This window comes from Biomphalaria glabrata, chromosome 12 (genome assembly GCF_947242115.1).
Source record: "Biomphalaria glabrata chromosome 12, xgBioGlab47.1, whole genome shotgun sequence".
In the NCBI taxonomy this organism is placed as follows: Eukaryota; Metazoa; Mollusca; class Gastropoda; family Planorbidae; genus Biomphalaria; species Biomphalaria glabrata.
The window spans coordinates 19,353,813-19,381,810 of NC_074722.1; the positions used below are offsets into that span (position 1 = coordinate 19,353,813).

The following is a 27,998-nucleotide window of genomic DNA, read 5'->3' on the forward strand; positions in this document are numbered from 1 at the left end:
TTTATCAGAAGAAAATATGTTCTTTTTTTATTTGCAGCATAATAAACATATGTACAACACATTTAAAAAATTTGCAAAACAGCCTAATTAATTTTTAATATTTTATAGTACCAGTAGCTGAATAACATTTAACATTACTATAGCTAATTTGGTGTAAGCCAAATATTCCAAGTCCAATTTTCTGCTCTATACAATCGCCATATGTAAAATAGAATAACAATGATGATTTGAAGAAGTCTGCTGACTACTAAATCTGAAGGCCAAAAAAGTTTTGTCATTCCTGGAGCCCAGTCAAACAGATAAATTACACTAAGTTGTGTGAACATAAAAATGACTGCAACTTTGAGCAAAAGTGGTGACCTCCATGGTGGTACCAAGTCATCATCTAAGTCATCTAGTGTGATTTCATCATCCTGGAAAAGTAGAAAATGGTTTATAAATTTTAATTGAAATTAAATGCTTATGAATAGGCATATATATATATGCTAATATTACCTATATGCAATGCCCATTGATTTGTTCCCAAGGCCCACAAATAAATGTTCCCCCATACATACATCACTCTTTTGGCTAGTGGATTCTAGAATCAAATCTGTTGAATAGAACTGGCCCATAAATTTATCACATCCCCCCCCCCCCAACTCTCTGCAGTAATAAATACAGGTATGCTATTTGACTATTCTTCTGCTTTTGAGTACTGGCACTTTAGTGAAATACTTGATAGGCTCTATGCTATTTTGTGACAGGGGCCCTATTTTGTTATTGCCTGCTGCAAATCAATCACATAATATTTTGTCCAGACATTTCAATAAAACTGCTCATATTTCAACAATCCCCATAATTGACAAAGTCCACTTAATAACACCCCTCCTTCAAACATTTAATTTGATTTGATTACCGATATTAACCCCACACCCCCTATGTCTCAGAAAAAAAACCTACATACAATGTCTAATTTTTTTTTTTTTTGCTTTTCAGCACTTTATTGAAAATTTCGAAAGGTTCTATGATGCCTTTTTTTTATTAGTGCTAGTGCTCACAGAATATTTTGGCCAAACCCCCTTCTTCCAATTTAACATCACTCTAACATACTTTTGGCCCATGAATTATAGTATACTATGACAAGATCAATGTCTAATCTTTCGACTCAGGACTGGACACAACAGAATGAGACAACATATGCAGGCTACCGGAAGCTCAAAATTGGAACCAGTGAAATCTGCCCATGTGGAGTGTCACCAGAGAATGCTGACCATGTCCTTCTCTTTACCAAGAGGCCCATCGTACAAGACACTGCCCCAAATTGCCCCAAAACACCCCAATAGAAAGAAAACTATTAGGAGAGCTCCCTGATTTGGAAACCACTGCGCAGTTCATCTCATATATTGGTCTCGTTATCTAAATGCTCCAACATAAAAATGAGAATGAGGACGAAGAAGAAAAAGATAGTATGTTATGTTGAAATATAACGGCCAACTTATACCGACTTCACACATAAACACATACTTGTGGCCTGAGAATTCTAGCATCACTTTTCTCACTCACTGGCTTAAAATGTAAGAAAGTATAATTTTGTAATTTTTTTATATGTTGGCTTAAAAAACAAATTTCGGATCAAAATTCCAAATGAAATAAAAAGGTTTTTGTTACATTTAGTCTCTGCAGTTTTGATCATGAAACTGGCATAGTCATTCTAGCCATAAGGTAAATAATAAAAAGTAAAATTTTTTTTTTTTTTTCGATGTGTGAATTTTAGGGTGAATGAATTAGGGTATGTTATATCATATGTTAGTCATATCTTGGTCAATGTATCAACTCCTATTTTTTTCTTTTTTTTTATATTCTTGTTATCATCTCATATAGTCTACTTACATTATCCTGGAAAAAATTTCTTGTCATCTTCTTGACAATGAATAAGATACTATAAAGTCTTATCAGTAGACCAATAATGAATAATGGACTGAAAAACCTTTGGAAAATATTAATTGCTGTGTGTGCTTTATCTGAAACAAACCAGATTTAATGACTGCAATGTAGAATTTCAACTTTACTTTTTAGGTACCCGGTACCAGTAAAAATTACTCTATGTTATCATGAATAAATGACTAAAAAGTAATCAAAGTTTCAGGACATCCAACTCTCTCACATAAAAAAGAGAGGCAGTTTGTTATTGTATCTGCACCAAAAGGCCTCCATAAAACGTACCAAATGAGCTTTTTTTAAAAAATTCTTTGTAAAGCTCTGATGCTTAGTCATGTCTTTATAATTTGTCAATGTGACAGATCTATCAATGTTCTTGACATACAGCTAACATCTTCAACATCTTATGGTAAGAGTCTGGATTATGTTCAAGGAGAAGACAAAAGTCTATGATGGCTGGGGGTGTAAATGATTGAACTATAGTGCAAATCAAAATTTCCCAAGCACTTCTGCAGAATTTTTTCAAAACCATTAACATTGCTATATGTTATGTGCTAAAACATTTAGTAATATGTAAGCCTCCATGTCCTGATGGTACGTTATCGATTCCAGGCGACATGCCGTACTACTTCTGACTTGAGTATTGGAACATCACCCAGGTCTCTGTTGTCCCAAGTTGTTTTGTTGATAAGACTGTAGTTGGGATTCATCTCAAAGTTATACAGATCTTTGCAATATTCTGTCCACCTTCTAAGCACATCAGCTTCTTCAGTCAGAAGAGTTCCGATGTTGTCTTGTCTTGAGTTGGTTAAAGTTTTAATATTTTGTATGCTTTTTAGCTATTGCCAACTTTCCAGATACTATGGTTTATAGTGCAAAGGTCACTGATCCTTTTTTCTTTAGCTGAATTCATTTTTAAGCATATTTCTTTGTTGGTTGAACTCTATTCTGCTGCCTTTCTTTTTAGTTTCCTTCTTGCATCACAGAAATCAAGAATGGCCAATACTGTCCCATTGAAGTTTGTGTGTGAGTTCCTTTAGTTTGCCACATGAATAGAGATGCAGACCAGGTACAAGATCTTACTTTAAAACTGGATGCTGCAGCCAGTAGCATGAAAATTAGTGCAAACAAAAATGTAAAATACTAGTTTGTGGTGGAGATAATAGGAGATTTTGCTTACAATTGAAAGGCCTAAAATGAGTAGAAGATGACTCATTTAAATACCTAAGGTCAAATATAACAAAAGATGGAGGATCAATAAATGGGATAAAAAAACAACTTTTTAAGCTTGGCTTTTGCTGTCATGAGAAAATTGAGTAAAATCTGTAAAAGTAATATCTGCGTCCAAGTCAGATTAAAGCTGTACTCTTCACTAGTGGTCTTTGTATTCCTAGATAGTTGTGAAAGTTGGACACTAATCGCTGATGAGTAAATGCTACAGAAAAATGCTAGGTATCAGATACCAGGAAAAGAAGACAAATGAGTTTGTACTGTTACAAGTCAACTGTGAAGCTGGTTAGGTCATATTGTAAGACATGACTCACTATCAAAAGTTTTCTTCAAGGTACAGTGGAGAGAGAATGAAGAAAGGGTCGTCCAAAGAAAAGCTGGCTGGACAATGTAAAAGAATGGACCGGCATCTCTTGATGTCCTACTAAGAACATCTGCTGACTGGAAAAAACGGAGGGATTTGGCTGATAAAGTCAAGGGACAGATGATGATTACCTTTATAATCTCTATTCATTCCAATATATTTGCTATAAGTCAAACAACAGATTTATGTACTTTTTAACAAATGTTATATTTTTTATCAAACACATTTAATCGTGTATGCTAGATAAGTATTGATGATGAAATTTATATTCTTTGGTTTTGTTTCATTCTTGATATAATTAAAATTTTTATTGGTACTAATAATGCATGTCCATTAGTTCCTCACTAAACACTTCACTAGGAACTGAAAGAATTTTGGACAGAGTGCTACTTACTTTTATTTGTGTATAGGATGTTGCTGAAAATGCTACTAGCACTTAAACCTCCAAATCTGTTGACAAAAAAAACACTTAAGATTTAAGAGAGAAAATAGAATTCTCTAGAAACAATTCAAAAACAAAATAAATTAAGACAAAAACGAAAGAATGCCGTTTTTTCTTTTTACCAAGTCATGTATAATGTCACAATAAATGTACATGTGTGTCTTTACACAAAATATTGAGTAATTTCAAATGGGTTATTTGTTAGAAAACCCTAGGTAATAAATGAAATAATAGCAAACATCTCTTTGATATGACTTTATAGAAATACTTTCTACCAATGACGACAATCCCGAGCCCCAATACCTTGAAGACTAAGACCTAGAATGCTAACTTAGAAAACATCAAAAACATATAAAACCTGTGTCTATAGCCATATTCAATCCAACTTTTACCAACTGATGCACCAGACTTGTCACTTGATGTATGATAACGTGAGCTATTTCTAATCCATAAATAAATAGATGTAGAGAGGAAAGATTTATACAATCATAATCAGAAATACATCCCTCCCACTATCAACTGGGTGGGCTTTTCAACAATTATTCAATACCCCTGACCTTATTGCGACTAGCATTCCTAATCGGTTCTTGCTTTTTCGTTCAGAGACTTCCAAGCTCAACTCTATAAAGGACCAAATTAAAGATTATTTCACTCTCCCTCTTCTTGTTAATGTCAAATTGTAATTGATACATAAGCAACATAAGGTTAATCCCTTAGTAAGTCAAAGAGACCATCTTGACACTGACAAATCAAATGGGGAAAAAAAATAACTGTTCCACTCATAAAATATGTTATTTGAACATAAGCATGCATGTATAGAAAAGTTAAAAACATGTTTCAATATATTACATAACAATACATGAACATATTTTATTTGTCCAAGAAAGTAGTGAAAAATTACCATTGTGCAGGAAAATCCTGTTTTAATATTGGAAAAGTGATGTCTAAAATTTTTTTAAAGTGCATGCATAGATAGCAGCACACAGAGGCCATTCTTTGTCTGCTAAACATTAAACATTTCAAAGATAAGGATAGAAAAATTGTTTTCTGGGACAGCAAAAGCAAAAAAAAAGTAAAACTTTTTAAAAAATACTTAAAAAAAACAACAAACAAGCTGTATAAGGGAAAGAACCACAAAATAACAGGCATCTCTCTCAATACAGCAAGATTTATCTTTCTTTTGCTACATTAAAAAAAATTAACACTAATTAATAAACTAATTGGTAAATGTTTTTAATGATTCATATGTTGTCATTGACAATAAATAACTGCAAAGTTTCAACTTTGGTTCCATGACAATTCGTTCACTGACTTTTCGTTCACAGACAAATCGTTCACTGGATAGTAACATATTGTTAATATTATATATTCTCGTCGCGTGTTTAATTTATTTACATTAAAACTTTTGTAGCTATTATTTCCAAAAACAAAAAATTTGTAGAGATCAGGTCAAATCCGAGTTTCTTTAATTTCGTTGTTGTTGTTAATATTTTGTTAATGAAGACAGTATGTGATAAAAATTATACTTAAAATAAAAAAAAAGAAAAAAAGAAATCTTACAAGCTAGCTGAAAAATGTAAACGGGCCCTCACTTTACTATTTACTATAGGTAACATTTTTACTTTCATCTTTAATATACCTTTACACCCCCCTCTTTTTTTTTCATCTACCGGGAATCTACCCATTCATCTGGATACTCTAGTTAACACCTAGTTGAGTGCTAGACAGACTGGCTCCTCTGGAAGTAATAAAACTTTATTGGACACACATGTTCAATCTGTTAACATTGAAAATATCTACTAGACACTAGTATAGTACTTTCCATCAAGTTTAAAAAAAGTTTTATTTTATTTTTATTTTAGTTAACTTGTTTCTATATGTGACCACCCATTGGTAGACTAATTCAAATTTATGGAAACAATTTTATTTTGTTGTATTGCGATAAATTATAATTTTTTGGTAGGGAACCAAAATATTTCCTAGTGTTGTATATGATATGTAATTAGTTTTTTTTTCTTAGATGTCTTAATTGATAAGTATTAACCTTAGATCTGTATCTAGTATGTGACGTTCAGAGTTGAACAGTGAAACCATATATTGTACCAAATCTAGTACCATTGTTAAAAATCTAAATTATCTCTCGTAAAAACACTGAAAGGATTGTGGAAAAAATACTAGTGTGTCTGAGCTAGCCAGGAAAACCAGTGACTTGGCAGAATGCATGACGCGTAGGACGTAATCATCTTCTTTTTTGAAGAAACGTCTGTATTATATAAGATAAGATTTGTTTTTTTTAATAAGATATCAATAAAATGGGTATGTTAATTAAACGTCTGGACCGCTATTAAGAAGATAAGCAAATATGGGTAGGTTGAACAAGACTACATGATGGACATGAGTGTAAAAGAAGGCCTACATGTTGAAAGTAAAAATGTTCCCTATAGTAAAGTGAGGTCCCATTTAAATGTTTCAGCTAGCTTGTGAGATCTTTTTTTTCTTTTAAGTATAATTTTTTATCACATACTGTCCTCGTTAACAAAATATTAACAACAAACAAACAAAAATTAACAAAGAATTAGGCCCGATCTCTAGCAATTTTTTGTTTTTGGAAATATCCAGTGAACGATTTGTCTGTGAACAATTTGTCTGTGAACGAATTGTTAGTGAACGATTTGTCGCGTGAACGATTTGTCATGAACCAACTGTTGGTGAACAAGTTGTCTGTGAACGAATAGTCAGTGAGCCAATAGTCGCGTGAACGAATTGTCGGGTGAACGAAATGTCTGGTGAACGAATAGTCGCGTGAACGAAAAGTCGTGAACGATTTGTCGGTGAACGAAATGTCAGTGAACGAATTGTCGTGTCCCCAATTAACACTAATTAATAAACTAATTGGTAAATGTTTTGAATGATTCATGTGTTGTCATTGACAATAAATAACTGCAAAGTTTCAACTTTATGCAAGAATAGGAAGTAGGAGAAATAATGTGTACAGGAATTGTACCAAACAGACAGGGTGAGTTGATAGAAGCTTTGTAATAACTATGGTCCTGATAATAAAAGAAAAAGTATGTAAGAAAGACTCTTAGCTTAGTCCTACAGGTCATTCATTACCAAGAACCTGGGATGAAATAATTAGCACAACCAAACTTGAGCAATGCTCCGGGGCAGAGAATGCACTTGGGCCATCTTTGATGCCCAGTTAATGTGTTTTAATGAGTAAGAAAATGTGAACAGCCCTGGAAGATGGTGAAAAGATTATAGGACATCTGAGTTGACCCTGTCCAGTGATTACTTTATATTACTGATATACTGTTCTAGACATTACATAGTAGTCCATGATGATGTTGGGATTTCAGTCTTCCATAGTGTTGATTCTGTAAGATGTGTATTCCTTTGTTCCACTTCTTTCATCATCACATAAAGTGCTGCAATGTTCACTAGGCAGCAGAAAGCACAATCACTGATTATACCTACAAGAGTCAAACAAACAACACTTTAGTCAAGCAATGTTGAATACTATTTAAAACATGGCATATAAACATTGGCAAAAAACAAACCCCATTTTTGAGATAAACATCCATAAAAAAGCTAAAAAGATTCTAGAAATAAAAAATCACAGTTTGGTTCAGGATTTTGTGATTTTACCATCACAAGACACTGATAGCAAAGACAAACAGACACAAAAACTCTTTTGTTCCCCTGGCAATCAAATCATTAAATAGGAACAATCTGATATAAACTTTTCACATGTAAATTATGAGTCTGGTGTGAATGTACATTTTGTTTTTTTAAAGTTATAATGTTTTGTTTAGTGTAATGCACAAATTGTAAGACAAATTTCCTTACGGACAATAAAGATTATTATTATTATTATAATCTATGTGCAGTACTAAATAGTAAAAAAAATTTAAAAGTAAGAAAGAAGATTTACCTTCATGAGCCATTATCATCATATTGTGGACAGCTAGACAAAAGCAAAGTACTACAAAGAGACATCTAAAGAGGAAAAAAAAAAGAACTGAATACATTTTAAATTTTATTTCAATGTTATTATTGACCAGATTTTTTTTTTCCTCATCTTAATAACATGATTTTTTTTTAATCAAGTCTATTCTTTGGATGTAAAGTAGCAATTAGTTATCAATAAAAATTATCATTGAAATGGTTTCAAATATTTTGTGATGACACTATATTAATACTAAAATAATCTAAAGGATGACAAATGCAACTATTTTACTGTTCACAATTATTTTATTTACTGCATACAAGAATTCTATCTAAACATTTAATTGGCATAATAAACTTAAGTTAATTATGAGAAGATTGATCAGTTTATCAGAAAAACAAAAAAGATTTCATTAGTGTATTAATATTAGCAGATATTCAATCCTAGAATCATGAATAACTGAATATATATATATATATATATATATATATATATATATATATATATATATATATATATATATATATTTGAAAGTGCAACAGACTCTAGTGATTACAGGGGGTGGGGGTGAGCAGATAAGTGAAAGTGTTACTTGGGCCCGAGTGCGTGTATGTGTTGGGGCACATTATGAAGTGGGTCTTTCCAAATCAAGTCAAAAGTCTATGTCAGAGAACTTATGTTGTGCAGGTTAAAAAAAAAAATGGGGTATCAAGAGAGTGAAAGAGAGAGCAGGTGCACAAAATTTCACTGTAACAAATACACTAATTCAAGGGCTGAAAAAGTATGTTGGGTTGATCATTAAAATGTGGCCTGTTTATTACAATTCAAAAAAGAAACGAAGGGAGCATTCCAGAAATAATAAACAATATAAAGCCAGGGAACAAATCAATGGCTGTAGCCGGTGTGTACTGCAGTGTATATAGATACATACATGTACACACTTTCACACTTATCAGCCCTTTTTTAATGACAATCCATATCTTTTTTTTTTTTTAGCACACTCCAAATTATTGACCCTTCTCCACACTTTTCAGCTTTTGAATATAGCACCTTTGGTTAGTTTTAATTGTTTTGTTTCATCCTTTAATCATAAGGCAAGAAATTTATGGTATTAGATATCGCAACTTTTAGACCTAGAGGAAGAAAAATGCATTTTTCTAAAGGCCCCAATTGAATTCTCCCTTGCCATTCCCCACACTACATTAATTTTAGCATCATGTCCTCAAAAAAAAAAAAAAAAAAAAAAAAAAATATGGATTTGGTTTTATTAAATTTAAACCTTTTTTGAACCCTTTTGAATGTAGAAAAAAAGACTACAGTAGTATAGTAGTGTTATCTACACAGACAAACACAAAATTATTATCATTCCTAATTCTCTCTCAAAAAAAAAAAGAAATAGACTCTAGATTTATCCTTTTTGTGCTATTAGCTTGTTTGATGAAACTCTAAGAGCTAGATGAAGTTTATATTGTTTCTCCCACTCAAATATGCAATAATATAGCACACGCACACCACAACACCCTAATTAATTTAGTTGAATATAAAAATAATTTAATCAATAAACTTAAGAAAACCATTTGTTAATTAAAATAAAATAATGTAATAATTGTATCAGTGTACAAAGCAAATTTTCATCATTAATTGCATGAGAATGTGTCCATATCATCTTCTCTACTTATATGAGTAGCTGCTTACCCGTTGTGTTGACTTCTGGTGGTCATGTAGTATGGCACTACTCAAAAGCATGAGTCACCCGGCTCTGTTTTATGATGTCAGCTGGGGTGGGGTTGTGTGATTCTATGCTGCCAGTGATCAGGTGCAAGAGCGATGCTGATGTCTAGCAGTAGAGTTATGAGTATGATTCTATTACAGGTGAGTGTATCCTACTCTGAAAGGGTTTGGGTGGTGGGGGTTCATTATTCTACTGTCCTCGTATAACAGTAGTTCTGTCTCTATTGTATAAGTCAGAGCAGTGAATAGTTAAAACTTAACAATAGGACCATTGATTTATGTAATATATCAAGGGTGCACAGTGGGAGACAGTGGAGCTTGGAGCTTGATGGGGATAAATCGTAAAAGAATTCAGTTTTGGTTAAGCTAGGTGGACAAAATAATAACATAGAACCAAAAATACATTTTTCTCTCGACCACTTGGTAAGCTCAAATGAATTTTACATGCAAGCTTTTTGTATCACCACAAAAAGTTTAATAAAAAGCTTGTGTTTTTTTTGTTTCAAATTGATGTGTTAACGTTGCAAATCTGTTTCATAGCGAGCATCAAAGTGGTATAAGGAAGGTGTGTACAAAATTTCATGTAACTCTTGAGCTGAGTAGCACCTGCCATGCACCTGAGCATAAGGATGTTGGGAATTCTTTGGTCTGTCATGCAGTGACTTGTCTAAATCAAGATAGTCTAGAACCACAGACTTCTTTCAGCCATTTCTTTGTCCTGTATTGAGGAATGTGCACCATAAGAGCGGGTGCAGAGTTATTATAATATATATAATAATCAGATTTATTATCTATACTTACATCCGTTGGTTATATGTCCCTGCATTGTATATTTCATAAACCAGAGCTGCACTCAGACCATAACATATGGAGGAAAACAACAATATAACTCCCTGGAAGAAAATATCAAGCTTGATAATGTACATTCAAATTTATTTCACAAAATGAAAAATAAATCAAAACATAGTTAAGATATTAAATACAGCACTAAATTATATTTATAGTAGATTTTGGCTCATTTCTGTTCCTGTTCTACATAGGACAAATTGTGAAGTTTACTAGCTAAATGGTGGCAGCAGCTTAGGCAACTCTTTGAAAAGCACCTGTCATATACACATCCTGTTCTGCTTTTCTTTTTACTATCACAGCAGCCAGCTCTAAGTTGCTAGCCTATTTAGTTGTCAAAGTCAAGCAGTGAAGGACTGTGTTGAACACTTCTTTGCTATGTCTTGAGTATTGACTATGTTCAGGCTGAGGTAACAACTAATTCCAACTACCAAATGAACACAGTGAAAGGCCAACAATGAAATCAGATAGGCTAAATCAAGAATGATGTCAATTCATAACATTTTTAATCCAGTAATGAAGGGAATCCATCTGTCATTACTGTCACTAACCAAATAATTAAGTCCCAAAACTTCTTGATTAAAAAAACTTGACTTTCACCAAAGACGCTAACACATGAACTGTTTTTATTTCATATCTGTAGTCTTTGTTTTATTATGACATTATTGTTGCTATGCTTTAAAACCTAAATCCAAAATAAACAAACAAACAAACGCAACAAATTTCTTATTACAGCCTAACAGCTAAGCAGGAAATCCTGTCAAATTCTCTTCAACGATGATGTCAATGTGGGTAGAATCTTGTCTCTTTAGTACAAATCACAGAATCTAAATCATAATTTGTTAATTATTCCTTACAATACAGTAGATACTTAGATATTTTGCCTAGGTTCTTTAGCTAACTGGCCACTTGTATTTTGTGACCAGGATGCAACACTTACACTTCCTTTGGAACTTATGGCAAATGACTAGTGTGTATGCAGTTTCACTAAAACAGAAAACATGTGCCAGGTATGTTAGTAGCTTATAGTTTAGTCCTAGACCTATATATGTATAGACTGCAAGCACAAAGTTTTGGCTATTAAACAGCAATTCCCAGCAGCATAAGAACTGTCATAGCCAACATCTATATTACAAGCTGATTAATAAAACTTTTTCTTTAGCATTATAGATCTAAGTGTTCCTATTATGGCGGAGGCCATTATAAAAATTTTTATTATAAAGCTGTTTCAAGTTTAGCTTATTAGGGCCTTCTGATGAAAATGAATATTCCTAAAAACAAGTTCTAACAATTTGAAGTGATGGAGTGTCTACAATAGATCTGTGAAACTATCAACGAAAATAGATCAGGATTAAATGCAGAAATTTATTTTCAAAATGTAAGAACATAGTTTTTATATGCAAGAAAATTTGACTTTCACCAAATGAAAATAATTCCTGTCGACCAATCTATATATTTCTGTCTATGAGCTAAGTTCAATCTGTGATTTCATCTATATCCTCTCAATAAAAAAGTTGATCTCTTACAAGGATGAGATACACTTCATAAAGATGTCTCTGATCAGGGTGACAGAAACTACAACAGAGAAAAAACAATGTAAAACAGCAATTTATTTGCTACCTCTCCCTTCCCACTAGTGATTCAATTCTCAGGGTTATGCTTAGGTACTTGCATGGCAAATTATTTACACTGAGAGGAAAGGCACTTCTATGGAGTTTTTAGTGTCTAAGAATTAAATCAAGCAGCTAGACTGAGCAGGTGCATCACTATAATCTCAGTAATGTTAAGAGAGGAGAGAAAGAATGTTTGCATCATTCATATTGTTATGAGTAACCCTGTTTATACCACAAGCTCAGAATATCAGGAAAGAACTACAATTAATGTATTTCCCACCTTTTGTTGAGATGAATCAATGCAGCCTAAGATTGTACAAAGCTCTTACATAATAAATATGTGGCCAGATGTTGTTTTTTTCTTTATATCTAAATGCATCTTCTACTCTGTGTCTATTAAAGAGCAAAGATCAAACTAGCACATGTTGGCATAGTGGCACATACTTACTCAACTGAGTTCGTAATGTTTAGTTTTCAACAGATTGAAATGCTTGAAATATTATTTTTCTTTATATATTGAGTGACATTACATCAAAATAACATGAAATGGAGTAACAAATATTTATCTATGGAAAAAAATCTGCGAAATAAACATGAATATTTTAGCAACTTGAAACAAGTAGTTCTTATATTTTATTTTATTTCCTTTATCTAACTTATAAAGACTTTGTAGATTTTGTTATTTGTTGTTTTAACTGATGTTATCCCTTACATTGAACTAGGGTAAGAATTAAATTGCTCAATCTTGTTACCTTGTATAAATTGGAAGATTCTTCATCCTTTTCTATTTCATCTGCTGCTGACTGACTTTTGCGCATGACAACATTAAGTAAAACTATCCCCTGTCAAAAGAAATGTAAAAGTAAAGTCACTCTTTCCACCTTGTGAACCAAAGATCACTTGTTTCTATGGGAAGAATGTTAACGTGGTTGTTATGTGGTTAGCACACTTCCTTTACTTTTTCCCTAAGGTATCCATTAGCATTGATTGGAACTCGGGTATACAAAAAAATCTCATTTATAGTTCAGGATGGCTGACTGGTCATGCGGTTTGCGTGCTGGACTGTCGTTCGGATTTATCGATGCTCGAGGGTTCAAATCCTGCCCGCTCCCATCCCCCATCATCCTGCGGGAGGTTTGGACTAGGAAGTAAACTATCTTCAACTCTGAAGAAACACCTGAAACATGTAAAACATTTTACAAACAAAATCCCAGTAAAAAATCAAGCAATTTGCCACCAGGCCCCATACAAATAAATTTACTTTTGATACATTTTTTACATTTAAGTATGACCACACAAAAGTTCAAATTTAGACTAAGAGATTAGTTTTTGATCTATAGATCATTTAAGGATTTATCCAATTCATGCTATCAAAGCATTAGCTCCAATTTTATTATGTATAATAAAATGATTGTCCACTTTACAATAACATATATAAATCTTTTTCAAAGTTTTGAAGTTAATTGAAAATAACTCTCTCTAATCTAAAAGGTATTTTAAAAAATAGTAATTGCAAAATAAAATATATTTAAGCATGTTTTTTTATTGCTGTTTTCTTTTACCTCAGCAATCCTAAGAACAGGCTCTGTCAGCAAAATGACTGTGCTATAAATCCATATTATAGGCCAAGGTGCCAAAGATATTGGCAAAAACATCAAGGCAATCAAAAATATGACATTAAAGAATGGAACCAGTATACCCTGCAAAACACAATTAAATAAGGAACTAGTCACTTGTGTATTGTGTAAGACAAAAATATAGTCAACTATTAATATAATTTTTAAAAATATATAGGTTCTTTTTTTTTAACTAAATTATACTTCTTATAAAAGCTTGGTATAAATATACCACTAGACGTTGCCTAAATGTTGGTGACCTGATCCAAGAAGTCATGATTTAAAGTATTTAGATAATTAAAGACAGTGACGAGTTACGACGGTCAGCCGAGACGAGTGTCAACATGACGGTTCGGGAAGGATCGATGTCGTGAACAGAGCTCAGGAGCATCATGAGAGTTGTTGTCATCTGACCACCCAGAAACGTCGAACGGTGTTCTGTCCGGTTCTAGAAGGCCAGTAGGGACCCTATATAAAGAGCGGAGGTGTCGCAGTCAGTGTGGTTCACGACAGGGGCTCAGAACACGGTCAACTACAGCACAGTTCAACAGTGTGGTTCTGTACGGAGCATTACGATGGTTCAGTGCGGAGTACTGTCAAGTACAGTTGAGACGACTGGCATCTTGATCTTGGTCTGCGATCGAGTCCGACACAACGAGCCTAGTGTGTGAAGTCAGTCCTGGACTGCTGAACCCAGTGCAAGCCCGGAACAAGACGGAGAGGCCAGTGCAAGAGTTGATACGGCGGAACGGTGTTATTGGAGAGATATTTGTTTAGTGTACGTGTTGCCAATTGTACAGTATTGGCTGTTATTTATTTAACTATTAAAGTGTTACGTTACTTTGGAGCCCTGAGTTGTCAAGTTCTTTAAGTTGGTGGTGTATGGTGCAGTTTGCAGAGAGCCTGGATAGTGAGATTCGTAACAATATATAGATATAAATATAGATAGATAGACAGACATATATATAGGATCCCTGCAAAATTTAGGGGCAGGTATGACAAGAATAAATGTGTTATTTCTTTGTTGCTATTTTGGTTTGAAAACATTATATCCCTTTCTTTATATCCCAAGGTATGAATGTAAACAGTATACACGTGATGTTTTGAATATGTTAGTTTTTCCTAAAATAAGAGAGAAATTGCTAGTCAGTTGTTATCTTGTGATGGAACAAGATGTTAGTTTGTTCTGAGTACTAGTGTGTCGTAGATATTGGATATTAAACTTATTGTTCTTCTTGAGCTGAAGTTTGTGAAGTGTTTTTTTAGCAATGTTTTGAGATTATTTATTTAATAGTAATGAAGTTCGTCAAGTTTGTAGATCTGTAGATGTTTCAATCATACCCCTAAAGGAGGCTCATCAGGACAAGTGCCATTGTTGCATCTATTTTTACCTGTCATTTGTTATTACTACTATTTTGAAGGTTTGAATAGAGCTACATCTGTTAAAAATATACATGATAAAATTGTCATGTATGCAATACTATCATGGTCACTATGTTTAGAGCCACTGTGTGAGGTAAAAATCAATACATTCCAACTTTAACCTTAAGGTGAACATTGTTAACTAAAGAGAAACAAAACAAAATGTGCTGGAATTGTAACAAAATTGAACATGCTCACTATTAAAGTAAAGAACTCTTTCCGGCCACCTGTAAGCCGAGTGGAGGACATTTTATATGTTTGAATTTTTATAGCTCCCTTTAGGTTAAACCTAGAAAAAAAACAACTACTGAAACCATCTTTAAAATCCTCATCCATGAATTGGTCTATAAAAATAGATATTATATTGTATTCCTATGTGTAACAACACTTGCGCCAGATGTAACAACATGCACGATGCTACGATGTGTTGTTATGCCGGGGATTTTACTTGAATTCAATAGTTAACAAAAATGACGATCTAGAATCACAATTGACGACTCTTTGATAAAACAAAACTCTGGAACTTTATTTAAATACAACGTAAGTACAGTTTATGTACAAATTACAAATCAATGAGCATGAAACATATTACAAAGGCTTTAGATCAGAGCTCTTAGAAACGTGACTAGCTACAAGGACATTATTTTATCGACTGCTTTACCTTCCTACTACCGCCAATTCTCTGGCGCTAACTCTTTTCAAAAATGTCTTTGTTTAATTTCAAATCAACCAATAGATTTCAAACATACTAATTACGTCCCTTGGGTAAATCCTGACTTGAATGTCAAGTGTCTAAATTTGAGGATTAAATCCCGAGACTCATGTCGAGGGCTTATATTTCTTTTAAATAAGAAATGTACACACAATTCTATAATGTAATCTGTGACATATTACCCCCCACCTCCATTTAGCATTTGTATGGTAATAGAAATGCTCATATGTATTAAAATTATTTAAATATACATAAAATACCATACATGAAATTATAGAAAAATGGTTGAGGTAACATATGACAAAATAAAGTCAACTTGGAGATAAAAAATATGTAAATGCAGTGAATAAAATTATTGATGACTTTGAATACCTGTCTCACTACACAAGTGGTTATGAAAATGAGACAATGCTTGTCATGAACAATGTCAAAAGTTGTACAAAGCCTAATACTTGAATAAATTAAATCTTGAATTGAATAAGTTACTTCTCTTCATGATAATATTAAAATATGACATTATAACTTATTTGGTTAGTACTAATGTGAAAATGTTTACATGGAAAAAAATATATTGCATATGAAAAATAGACATAGAAAAATAATTGTGATAGTACATGACAATCTTCTGAGAAAATAATACTCAATGTGATCAATCTTCTGAATAATAATACTCAATGTGATATAAATCTCAACATGTGTGAAGCAATGAAAAATTCCAATTGTCTGTCATGTATCTGTACTATTATAATAGGATATATGCAATAATATTCGACCTGAAATAAAATACCTGAAATAAAATGCACATGATTTAAAAATTAAGATGTCTGATGCATGTCATATGCAAAGATGCTGAAACATAATAAACAAAGTATCTTGAATGAGTGACTTTCCTCAGTGGGTTGTTTGGTGCTGAAATAAATACAACATCTGATATAGAACTCCTGTGGAAAAAATGAGTAAACAAATTAATTTATTAATTAAATATAACTGGATAATGTTCTTCCTTGACGAGTATGAATGATAATGGATCAAGTGACACTAAATATGGTATAGTACATATATAAAATGTAAGTGTGATGTTCAGAACCCTTCTGAGTTGCCGTCATGGATGTGTGTACGCTTTTTCTAAACTTGAAGAAAAGGTCTTTCAGTTTATGAAGCTGTTGACTCCATGTCATAATGATCTCACAGATAATGTCTGATTGAATCGCGTTTGAGTTTGGTGAAAATAAGAACTGTCCGAAACCAAAACTCAATTTTCTGGTTGATGAACTTTGACGCTGTAGAACAATGGTAGCGGAATGCTTTGCGTTACAATGTTCGATAGAGCAATGACTGAACATGTCTGAGTTCAATCGGTCAATACAGCAATGTTGAAGAAGTTCATTTGTTCCTTTCTGAAGAAAAGTTGCCCTTTGAGTGGACGGAGGATGAAACTTGGTGTTGTCAATGTTGATGCTTTCTGAGTTTCTTTCAAAGTGCAGTACTGGAAATGTTTCAGAAACACTGGTAAAGAAATCTGCATGGTCTGGAAACACTTTAATGCTCTTCACTGTTTGTAGTGTTATGTCATTCAGAGTGATGACCTTGGGAATGTCAAATTGATTTGATGTTGATATGTCATCCGAAGTGATGACCTTTGGAATGTCAATTTGATTTGATGCTGGTAATGAAACATCTATCTCAGGAATGGGTGTTGATGATGTTTCTTCTTCTTCCTCAGGAATAGTTGCTAAGCTTGTAAAATGTTCAACTTCTGCTTTGATGTCTTCATTATCTGTTTCATGGTAATGTTCAAACATATGAACATGAAATACTTTGGTAACCTTGTTGACATTGATTTCATAAAGCAGGTTGGAAATCTTTCTGGTGATGGTAAATGGACCTTGCCATTTGTAGAATAGCTTGTTACTCCAATCTGGTAACAGTAAATTGATTTGATCTCCTTGAGCAAAATATCTTGATTTCATGTGTTCATGTAATATTCTTTGACTTTCAATGTTCTTGGTTGTAATGGCTTCTTGAGTTGACTCACATTCTTTCAAATGAGGAATACTTGTATGAGTGTTGGAGTCAAGTTGCATAGTTTTTCTTTTGTCTGGTATAGCCAAAGTTGATTGAGTATAAGTTTCTTTAGTTTCTGCTTCTGGTTCTTGAGACTTGTCTTGATTATAGCAGAAATGTTCAATGCATATCAAAGTATTTGATGCAGATGCTGTCTTATTCAAGTCTTGATGTATGAAGTCATCATCAGAGGTTAGGGATGGGAAAGTACTTGGTAGGGATGGACATGTAGAACTAGTAGCAGGTAGGGATGGACATGTAGTAACAGGTAGGGGTGGACATGTAGTAGACAGTGATGTCCCTGTAGATTTGCTTGAGTCATGATGCATAGATTCATTGTTGTCAATTCTGGCTTTGTAGTCTGGTTCATTCTTTGTTTTAGTTATGTTGCTTTTCTTTTGAGTTTGTTTCTTCTCACAATAATCATGTTGACAATGTGAACAATTATTAATGTATTTCTTGACATCTTTGGTCAAGCTAGGCCAATAATATTCTTTGGCTATTCTCTTCTTAGTACTTGTTACACTCATATGTATGGTTTCATAAAACTCATGCTTGGCTTTGATTATTTGTTGTCTGTACTTCTGTGGTACATATATTTGTTCAATTACATTGTACTTGCGGATAATATACTTCTTGAGAAATCCATCTTCGAGATATGCTGTACGCTTTCCTAATTGAGCTTTCTGGTATATTCTTGTTAATGTTGCATCATTCTTTTGTTCAGCTTTGAATTCGGTATTTTTCAATTCTAATAATTCTCGTTTTAGTTCTTCTTGCCGTCTTTTGTCATCTTCTCTGTTTATTTCAGCTAATTTATTATCAAACCATCTTTCTGTTCTTGTCTTTGGAGACATGTTGAAAAATATACCAACTTGGAATGTAGAAATATAGTAACGTTTTGAATACAACAAATCAATGTTAGTTATGCCGTAACTGGCTATGAAGTATAACTTTGTTTTAAAGTAGAAGTACTACTGGAGTCGTTGTGTTCTAGAGCTTGAAGCCATATTTAATTTTTTTGTTAGTTTCTTGTATTGGAGCAAAATGTTCTATATCTGGATTTTGGCTTTATCTCAGATATAATAATAATATAGATCTAGTGACAAAGTTCTTGAAGCCTCAATTTGCTAATAAATTCTTGACAGTAGACTTGTAGTTACTGGAGCCGTATGATTGATATATAGATCTATTGAGCCGATGTACTTTTTACTGGTTTAACAGTTGGTTAAATCTGGTCTTCTGTTTACTTTGTGCTGCTCAAATGATTATTTACTGGTCTTTTTTATAATGCCAGTTATTTGATTTACTGGTCTTTTTTATACTGCCAGTTATTTGATTTACTGGTCTTTTAATAATGCCAGTTATTATGTATATTGGTCTTACTCCTTTTGCCAATTACATATAATAATAAATTTCGTGAGTTAGACGTAACTCTAACGAAAATCTTTATAAAAGAATTATCGATAACCAACTGACCTGTTAAACACAGAAATTCTGTCCTCCGTTAAATAAGAATGAAGTTCCTTTGAAGAGTTTAGAAATTGGTCCCAGATCTTGAATAAATTTCGTTAAAAGTTGTCCATGAACTTTTGTTAGTCGGAGAGTGCCAAATGTAACAACACTTGCGCCAGATGTAACAACATGCACGATGCTACGATGTGTTGTTATGCCGGGGATTTTACTTGAATTCAATAGTTAACAAAAATGACGATCTAGAATCACAATTGACGACTCTTTGATAAAACAAAACTCTGGAACTTTATTTAAATACAACGTAAGTACAGTTTATGTACAAATTACAAATCAATGAGCATGAAACATATTACAAAGGCTTTAGATCAGAGCTCTTAGAAACGTGACTAGCTACAAGGACATTATTTTATCGACTGCTTTACCTTCCTACTACCGCCAATTCTCTGGCGCTAACTCTTTTCAAAAATGTCTTTGTTTAATTTCAAATCAACCAATAGATTTCAAACATACTAATTACGTCCCTTGGGTAAATCCTGACTTGAATGTCAAGTGTCTAAATTTGAGGATTAAATCCCGAGACTCATGTCGAGGGCTTATATTTCTTTTAAATAAGAAATGTACACACAATTCTATAATGTAATCTGTGACACTATGCATACTTCAAAATAAATCTCATGTCAAAGGGTCAGAATCTGCAATTGCAACTTTGACCATGCATTATTTTTTTTCCATGACCATTGGACCACTCAGTGTGATACACTAACTGCTCAGATATATAAAATCATATTTTAAAAGTGTTATTTATTTATTCATGCCATTTTCTGTTAAATCTTGTAGTTCAATAAACTCTAATTTGGACAAGGACAGAATAGATATCTCCCTTTATTCAATATTAAGACAGGGGTTATCGATTCATAGCCCCTATTCCTATCATGTTTACAGTATATTTATGCTCTATATCTAGATCTAAATGTTATTAGTGGACAGATGTATAGCTGACTGACCGATTTTTTCCATTTGAACTACATCTAGATTCTAGAGATCTTAGTTTACTCTCCTTTACTTTGAAAGTATATTATACATTTTTATTTCATATTTGTACTGATACTCATTACAGGTAAGTCATACGCTGTTGATTTTTTCCCCAATAATAGTACATGTGTCTAGCTATATTTCTACCGATTTTTAAAATGATCTATCGCCAGCATTGATTACAAACTTGAAAAAATGAATAACACTGACCCCTTGTGACGGACCTCATGTATGACGTGTGTGATTGGCTTGTTTGGTGTCTAGGGGATGATTATTTTTGAATTGCCACACACTGGTCCACCAGAGATAAATTGGGAGCAGACACGCAACGAGATAAACAATGGAGAAAGATACAAATGTTTGAAAAATTAAAGAATATTTATTTACATAAATATACAAAGTAGAATAAAATAGGGGAGGGGATTTGCATCTATCTCGTTATCAATATTGTATCATCACACTAAGCTTAATAAGAGAGTATGTCACTTTTGTCCTCTGAACTTAGCTGGTTGTCCTGCTTGGGTTGCAGCTGACTGTGTCCTGGCTTGAGGTTCTGCAGTTGAAGGTGAAACTCTAACGGGTATAGGGACGCCACTGATTCAGTTCTTGTGGAGTCTCAATCCAAAGTTCTGATATCTGTAGTGTGCACAGTAGGGCAGGTTGCAGGCTACCGTGGGCACAAGGGTATTGTGGGCAGAGCTGATCTGCCGTGGGCAGTGTCGTTAGCAGGATAAGTCCAGTGACTTGCGGAGATCTGGCGGAGCTATGACGTCTCGCACAAGCAGGTGGTCTATAGGGACGTCGTACCTAACAGGTTGACAAGTGAACTGTCAAGTAGGCAGGCAAGTAGAGCCGATAGTGCCAAGTCATAGAGCCAAATAGGCAAGTAAATCGTAGAGTCAAATAGGCAATTGAGTAAGTTGACGAGTGGCTGTCAAACAAGGTTAGAACATGTCTCTCATGCATCTTATTGATGCCCTAGACTGAGGTGCATTCGTCATATTGGTAAAAATGCTTTTGAGTACAATGGGGAGATGATGATAAATGCAATTGGGAAAATAGATGGCTGATAATAGCCATATAAAATGTTCATAGTAAGGGAGATAATAATCTCAATGAAACATCATAAGTTGGAAGAGAAAAGGGGGGGGGGAATGGACGGTGGTCAGCGACCATGACGGTTTGTTTACATATGGCCGTCGGTCATGAACAATGGAGTGCACTTGAATGGAGAGAGTGTCCGTTCGTAAGGCGCAATAAAACTAGTAAAGGGGGAGATAATTCATATTTCTTCTCTAAACACAGTATTAGTGCGCTAGTAAAATTATCAAGGCGGTCAGCCGAGATAAAGGGAATAAAATAAGATGTACAAATATATACATGGTTGCATCAACAATTAATTGAGCTATGTAGCATTAATAGATTAATGCTATACATAACTATATATATCATGAGCGTAGGGGGTCTGAGGAGCTTGCAGCACTCCCCCAGCGCGGGGCAAAGCCCCGCCGCCGAGCACTATTTCTGGTATTGAAAGCCAACAAAATGCATATTCTGAGGTATCTACAGTGCATTATCTTGCTATTAAAAAGTTTTATTTCAAAAACATAATGAGCTATTCTTACTGACTTAGACCCTCTCGCGCCGTTCGGCGCATTTTCCGGCAAGCTGTTTCCGCAATTCATTTTGTGGAGAACATGTCCCGCAAAACCTCATGCGATGCTCTGTCACAACCTTACTATGGATTCGACTCCCAGTTCGGCATAGGATTTCTTTGATTTAGACCCGATCTCTATGAGTGAATCCTAAAATCTGTCTTAGCCATCTTTGTTGAGCCACATTTAATGTTTTTCAATTTTGGCAGAAGACTATTCACACTTTAGGCCTATTAATGGAGCCACTGGTAGAAATTTGTAACCTTTCTTGACTACGCTCTTGGAATTACATGCCTGTATTTTGCTTTAGATTTTATATTGAAAAGGAAAGTCTTTTCGTCAAATCATCTGTTGAGGGGTTTTAAACTAAAATATCTCTGGAGTTTTTCTGTTATTTTTTTAAAATTCAAAACCCCATTTAGCTACGATCATAGAATTTGGTGACTGTAGTTTGCTTTAAAATAATATTGAAGAGAGAGGTTTTCAACCCTAAACGCTCTGTAGGGGAATTTAAAACTCAAAACCATCTGGAGGGGTTTTAAACTTTAAAGAAAAAGCCATCTGGAGGAGGGGGATTGAAACTCAAAACCCCTTTGGCTACGCTCATAGATTTTATAGTGTGTAATTTGCTTTTTTTTTTATATTGAAGAGGTACTTTCTAGCTTGAAACCCCAACTGGGGGGGGGGGGGGGGTTAAACTCAAAACCCCTTTGGCTAAGCTCATAGAATTTTGAATGTGTAATTTGCTTTTTTTATATTGAAGAGGGGGTTTATCGTAAATTTTGGAGGGGGTTTTAAAATCAAAATTTTCCTTAACTGTGCTGTTGGAATTTGGGGATTGTTGTTTGCATTTTTTTTGTTTTGTTTTATAGAAGAGGGGGATTTAACTGCAAAAAACTCTGGTAGGGGGTGTAAAACTCAAACCGCACTGTAGGGGGTTTTAAACTCAAAACCCCCTGGTAGAGGGATTTGTATCTCAAAACCCCCTGATAGGTTTTTTTTAAAATCTCAAAACCCCCTGGTAGGGGGTTTTAAACTCAAAACCCCCTATTAGAGGGTTTTTAACTCAAAACCTCCTCGGCTGTGCTGTGGTAAGTGATGATTTAGTATTAAAATCTCACCTAAAATAAACAAAATGAAAGCAAAAATCAGTCACTTAATTCCGTTCGGGGAAGGGGGGGGTTATGGGCGGAAACAGGAAATGCGATAGGCTAAAGATTATCTCTCACGTGGGTAAAGTCTGATAACAGTTGCACATTGGAAGGGTCAAGAGGCGTGGTGACACGAATAATCTCCTTGATCAAAGAGAGACGTGGGTGGGGTAGAAGAAAGGTATTCCATTCCAGGTGGTTTCGACGTGAAACTCGGACATCTGGCGCCTAAGACCAAAGTAAGTGACTGTTTATCTTTACCCTGGTCAAGCGAGAAGTAGTAGCTTTGTTGCCGACAAGGTGGTGGACTAAGTCTAGCACGAAGAGGAAAAGGGTGGGGATTGGTAGGGAAATCGGGACTAAAAATGAGAAATAATTAAAATAAAATAAATAATTGATAAATAATAATAATTAATGCTGTGATAAAATTGAGTGACTCTGACAGCAAGGTTTTGACTTGTCACACCTCTAATTAACTAGAGTTACGACTAGACTAGATCTATATACTTGCACGGGCAGCTATTTTGGATCTAAAAACACATTTGAGCTCAAAACAATTTCCTGTTCAGGTTTTACAGAACTGAAATTAAGCATGTCCTAAGAAAAGACATTGCTTTATAACTGAGTGTTTTATGACATTTTCTTGAGTTTACTCTAAAGAAAAGAGGTTCCTCTAATGGCTAGTGGAATTTTTTTTTTGTCTCAATATTTCCAAGATATTTTAATCAGAAAACTTAGAAATTTTCAAATAACAAGGAAAAAAAATAGGTCTCCGTACATATAAATTTTTTTAACCATACACTTATAAAATTCATTCAGCTTTCTAATAAAACCAAACAAGTCAGCGACCCTTTAAAAGTTAGCACATTTTTTTCATGTACTAAAATTTCACTAAGGTCAGGATTACCTTTTATCAATAATGCCCATTTTTTACATTAGTAAAATAAAATTAGTGTACACTAATACATGTAAAATTTAATTAATCACTTCTTTATACAAATATTATTGATTATTAACATAAAATATAATAAAGATCTGTAGACTTGGCAGTTCTTTTGGACAGTCGATGTCCAGATACAAGTAGCTAAAATTTGTAAATCTAGGTATCTAAAATATTCTTTCAAAGAAATATACTTAATAGATCTAAATCTTAAATCTGAAGATTCTTTTTCCAATCTACACTATAGTTCTATAACTAGATTGATCTACATCAATTCAAACGCTTATTGTCTTAAAAACTTGACAACAGGGAGCATTTATCTTTTTAGATAAATGCTCCCTGTTGTCAAGTTTTTAAGACAATAAGCTTTATGTAAAAATAGTATGAATGGTGCTATCAAAATAGCCAATCGACTTAAATCCATTTTTTCAAATAAAATCATTTGCTTGTAGGCCTACATATATTTGATTAAAATTTGAAATGAATAGACTTAATTTTCTATATTCATGTGTTAAAGTATAAAGTAGATCTTGAGTTAGAAATAGATCTAGAACTACACTAATCTAGAGTTAAATAATGGCTTGGATATAGTTTAATCTGCGCGTACGTGAAGGCTTCACTCTGCGCATGTATATATGTATACATATATATATATGTATAGTAACTTACGCCAATCGAACATCTTCATGTTAAGGTACTTCTCGAACACCCCACTGTATTTAATAAAATTCTCCTTTATTTCAATGATTATGACGAAACTGGTCCATTCCTATTGTGCACCGTCCATTTCTAAATAGTTTAGATATATATATAAGTTTCATTTTCAGCCAAAGATAATTTTTTTTACTTAGATTCAAAGTGCATTGGTAATATTGGTATAAAAACATCACTTTTCTTTACCTCTTGGGAAGAGTGACGTGAGTCACGGGTTAAGGGTATTTTTTAATGCCAATGATGCTTCAGCTCAACAAAATCTATATACTATGCTTCTAATTAGGCTGAGAAATATTTGTAATTATTTTCATAATCTGTCCCTTGCTAACCAAACATGAAAATTGAGGTTTAAATAGGGAGTGTTCGAATGATGTAAAGCAATCTCAGCTTCGTTAAAATAAACATTAAAGGGATATAACTCAAAGAAAACAAAATATTTAAATTATATTTTTTAAATGTTATTTTTCAAAATAATGTAATGCAAACTACAGATATAAATACAATTTGTATCAGCTATTTGTGGTTTACCGTAAATGAGCTTTTTTTTTTAAAGTAAATAGATTTACATTGATATGCACAGATTGTACCCATTTTAAAATCTTGATTTTATGACACATATACTTTGATGCTTTTAACATTATAGCACATGCCAGTACACCCAAAATACATCCAGTTGTGTTGTTTTTTTTTTTCAGATGCCCCATTCTATTAAGTTCTGAATTATGTGTTATAAACCAATACCTAGCGCATGTGCTTGATGTGAAGAGATACTAATAAAAGGAAAAAAGGGGGGGGGGTATAGAATGTAGATACAGTATTTTAAAATTAAAATGTCTTTGGCAGGTAAAAAAAAAAGAGGGGGGGGGGAACAGTCAAGACACCGTATCAAGAGATCATCAATAATTGATTGACCATTAAAATGTAACATCAGCCTCAAATACACAAGAGTCATTTGTGCTTCTTGATCTAGACGTGTGGCGCCAGGTCTATAAAATTTTTTTTTTTTTTGCCATAAAGCTCATAATGCGCTACAAAGACACTCCTTTGATACTGATAATGTCATCACAAATGAATAAAATAATAACAATAACACACAAACACTCTCTTATTCTGCCTAAATCCCCTTTCCCACGCTTTCTTCTTACACAATTCCACTTTCCAACATTCACACATTTTCAGTGCAAAGTAAGAATTTAAATTTCAAGACTCAATCCAAGTGCAGCCATCAGACTAACACACAACAAAAAAGAGTCAGTGATAGCACAACACACATGTGTAAACCAGGCCATCAACACAGCCCCAAAACATTGTTCAAGTTGTAGTAAGAACAATGTTGAGGGGAAAGGGGAGGAGCCATCAATCGAGTACCAATGATCAAGCCGCTAATTTGGTCACAAACACTAAGCATGATAGATATGTATTATAAATAGATACATTGCTTGTGTGTGTGTGTGTGTGACAATTAATAAGCATGCTCTAATATACGTTTTTTTGGTCAACCAGGTGGCTTTGGGAGGACGGATCTTTCTACATCTATAGGTAACATAGTTCACAAGCTACCATATCTAGCACTGACTTTTGGGCTGTTACATACACTGAGCGTGCTAGATACGTAGAGCAGCCCATGTTTTGTTTTTAGGTCAACCATGTAAACTGTTGTGTCCTCCAATTGCTTGAGGAGGGCGGGATTATCTATTGGCTACTAAAGCTTATTAGGCTCTTCCCAAAATAAATAAATAACTGGATTTATAAAGGGCCTTATATTTCAAAATAGCTTAGACCTTTAGAATAAGTACTGGTACGTTAATATGTCGGTAATGCACTTATGTTTATCATCAGTTTCTAAGCAGAGATGGGCAATATGGAGCGGCACCTTCGATATGAAGCATGAGAAAATGACTAAAATCTGTCTGGACATGGCATAAAAAGAAAATGATATAAATAACAAAATTTAAAGTTATATCACTTTTGAAACACCATACTTTTCACAAAATTTTAAGATTATAACACTTTTAAAACACCATACTTCTCATGTATTCAAGAGTTTCTTATGATGTTCGATTCTTGAAGGTAGCGGTAAAGCAGTGTTTGAAACTTTAAGCTCTTGAAAGCATCGACCTGACCCACTTTAACATCAAATCTAATTTTAACGATGAGATAAAACATATCCACTTTTTAAGACAAATGGATGAGGAGTTCATAGATACAATCATTTTTTTCCTAGGTCTAATTCTTACGCAGATACACAAATTCAAACATAAAAAATGTCGTCGACTGAGCTTAACTTGTTTGAATGATGTCAGTTACTCTCTCTCTATATTTTTGTTTATGTATTTACAATAGTTTCTGAAATATTCACATTAAAAAAAAATTGCTTCACTTTTTAAAAATTTCTTGTATAAAGTCAATAGGATGTCAGGAGGCTTCAGACAAACTTAAAATCTTAAGAACTTTTGAACCAATAATTCCTAGCATCATAAATTTGGTGTTGTTGGAAAGCATTTTAATGATTTTCATCCTCTTTCATTCTATTACACATTTTTTTGTATGTAATTATAATGTAATCATTGTAATGTATAGCATAGGATCAAGTGGTAATTAGCGGTCTTTTAAGTCAAGTGTAATTCTCTAATAACTCAGTAATGAGTAAGTTACTAGTTACTCATTTACTTCATTTATAGCAATAGTAAAATTTAGTTACACTTGAGTTACTGTTAGTGTTAAAGTGTTACTCTGGCTAATATTATTAGTAATATTAGATCTAGTTATTAGATCTACCTACGGCTTGGTCATAGATCTAGATTATCATTAGTTGGTCTAGGACTAGGTCTACTAATAGTGACTATAGTCCAATAGTCTACTACTACTCAGGTTTGGTTTACTTACCATATATTTAGAAATAAACTCTAATAAAAAAGTGTGAAAAATCAGATAAATAGAAATCCTATAGATTACATCAGTTCCGTAAAAAGAACCTATTAGAGGAAGTGATACTAGTCCTAAGTAAAACAAGCTTTCTAGTAACGCAAAACAACATCCTAACCCTAAACACATTTTCTTTCGTTTTGAAAATTGATCATTTAAATCGCTTAGCGGAAGTAAGCCAAAGAGAATGTAACTA

At 33.5% G+C, this 27,998-nt stretch overlaps 1 protein-coding gene across 2 annotated transcripts; it reads right to left on the reverse strand.

The window, feature by feature from the left end:
- On the reverse strand, positions 1 to 27,989 carry LOC106079546 (uncharacterized). Of its 2 annotated transcripts, none has more exons than XM_056006404.1 (9): positions 27,764 to 27,989; positions 13,658 to 13,795; positions 12,848 to 12,937; positions 10,438 to 10,529; positions 7,891 to 7,955; positions 7,285 to 7,429; positions 3,909 to 3,964; positions 1,873 to 2,003; positions 1 to 413 (listed from the first exon to the last, which is right to left on the reverse strand). In XM_056006404.1, exons 1-9 carry the CDS (start codon positions 27,929 to 27,931, stop codon positions 144 to 146), a joined length of 1,155 nt encoding a protein of 384 aa, XP_055862379.1. In that variant the 5' UTR covers positions 27,932 to 27,989; the 3' UTR covers positions 1 to 143. The 2 variants fall into 2 exon arrangements, with proteins under 2 accessions (XP_055862379.1, XP_055862380.1); XM_056006405.1 differs by lacking the exon at positions 27,764 to 27,989 and adding an exon at positions 24,833 to 24,936.
- Positions 27,990 to 27,998: the final 9 nt, after the last annotated feature.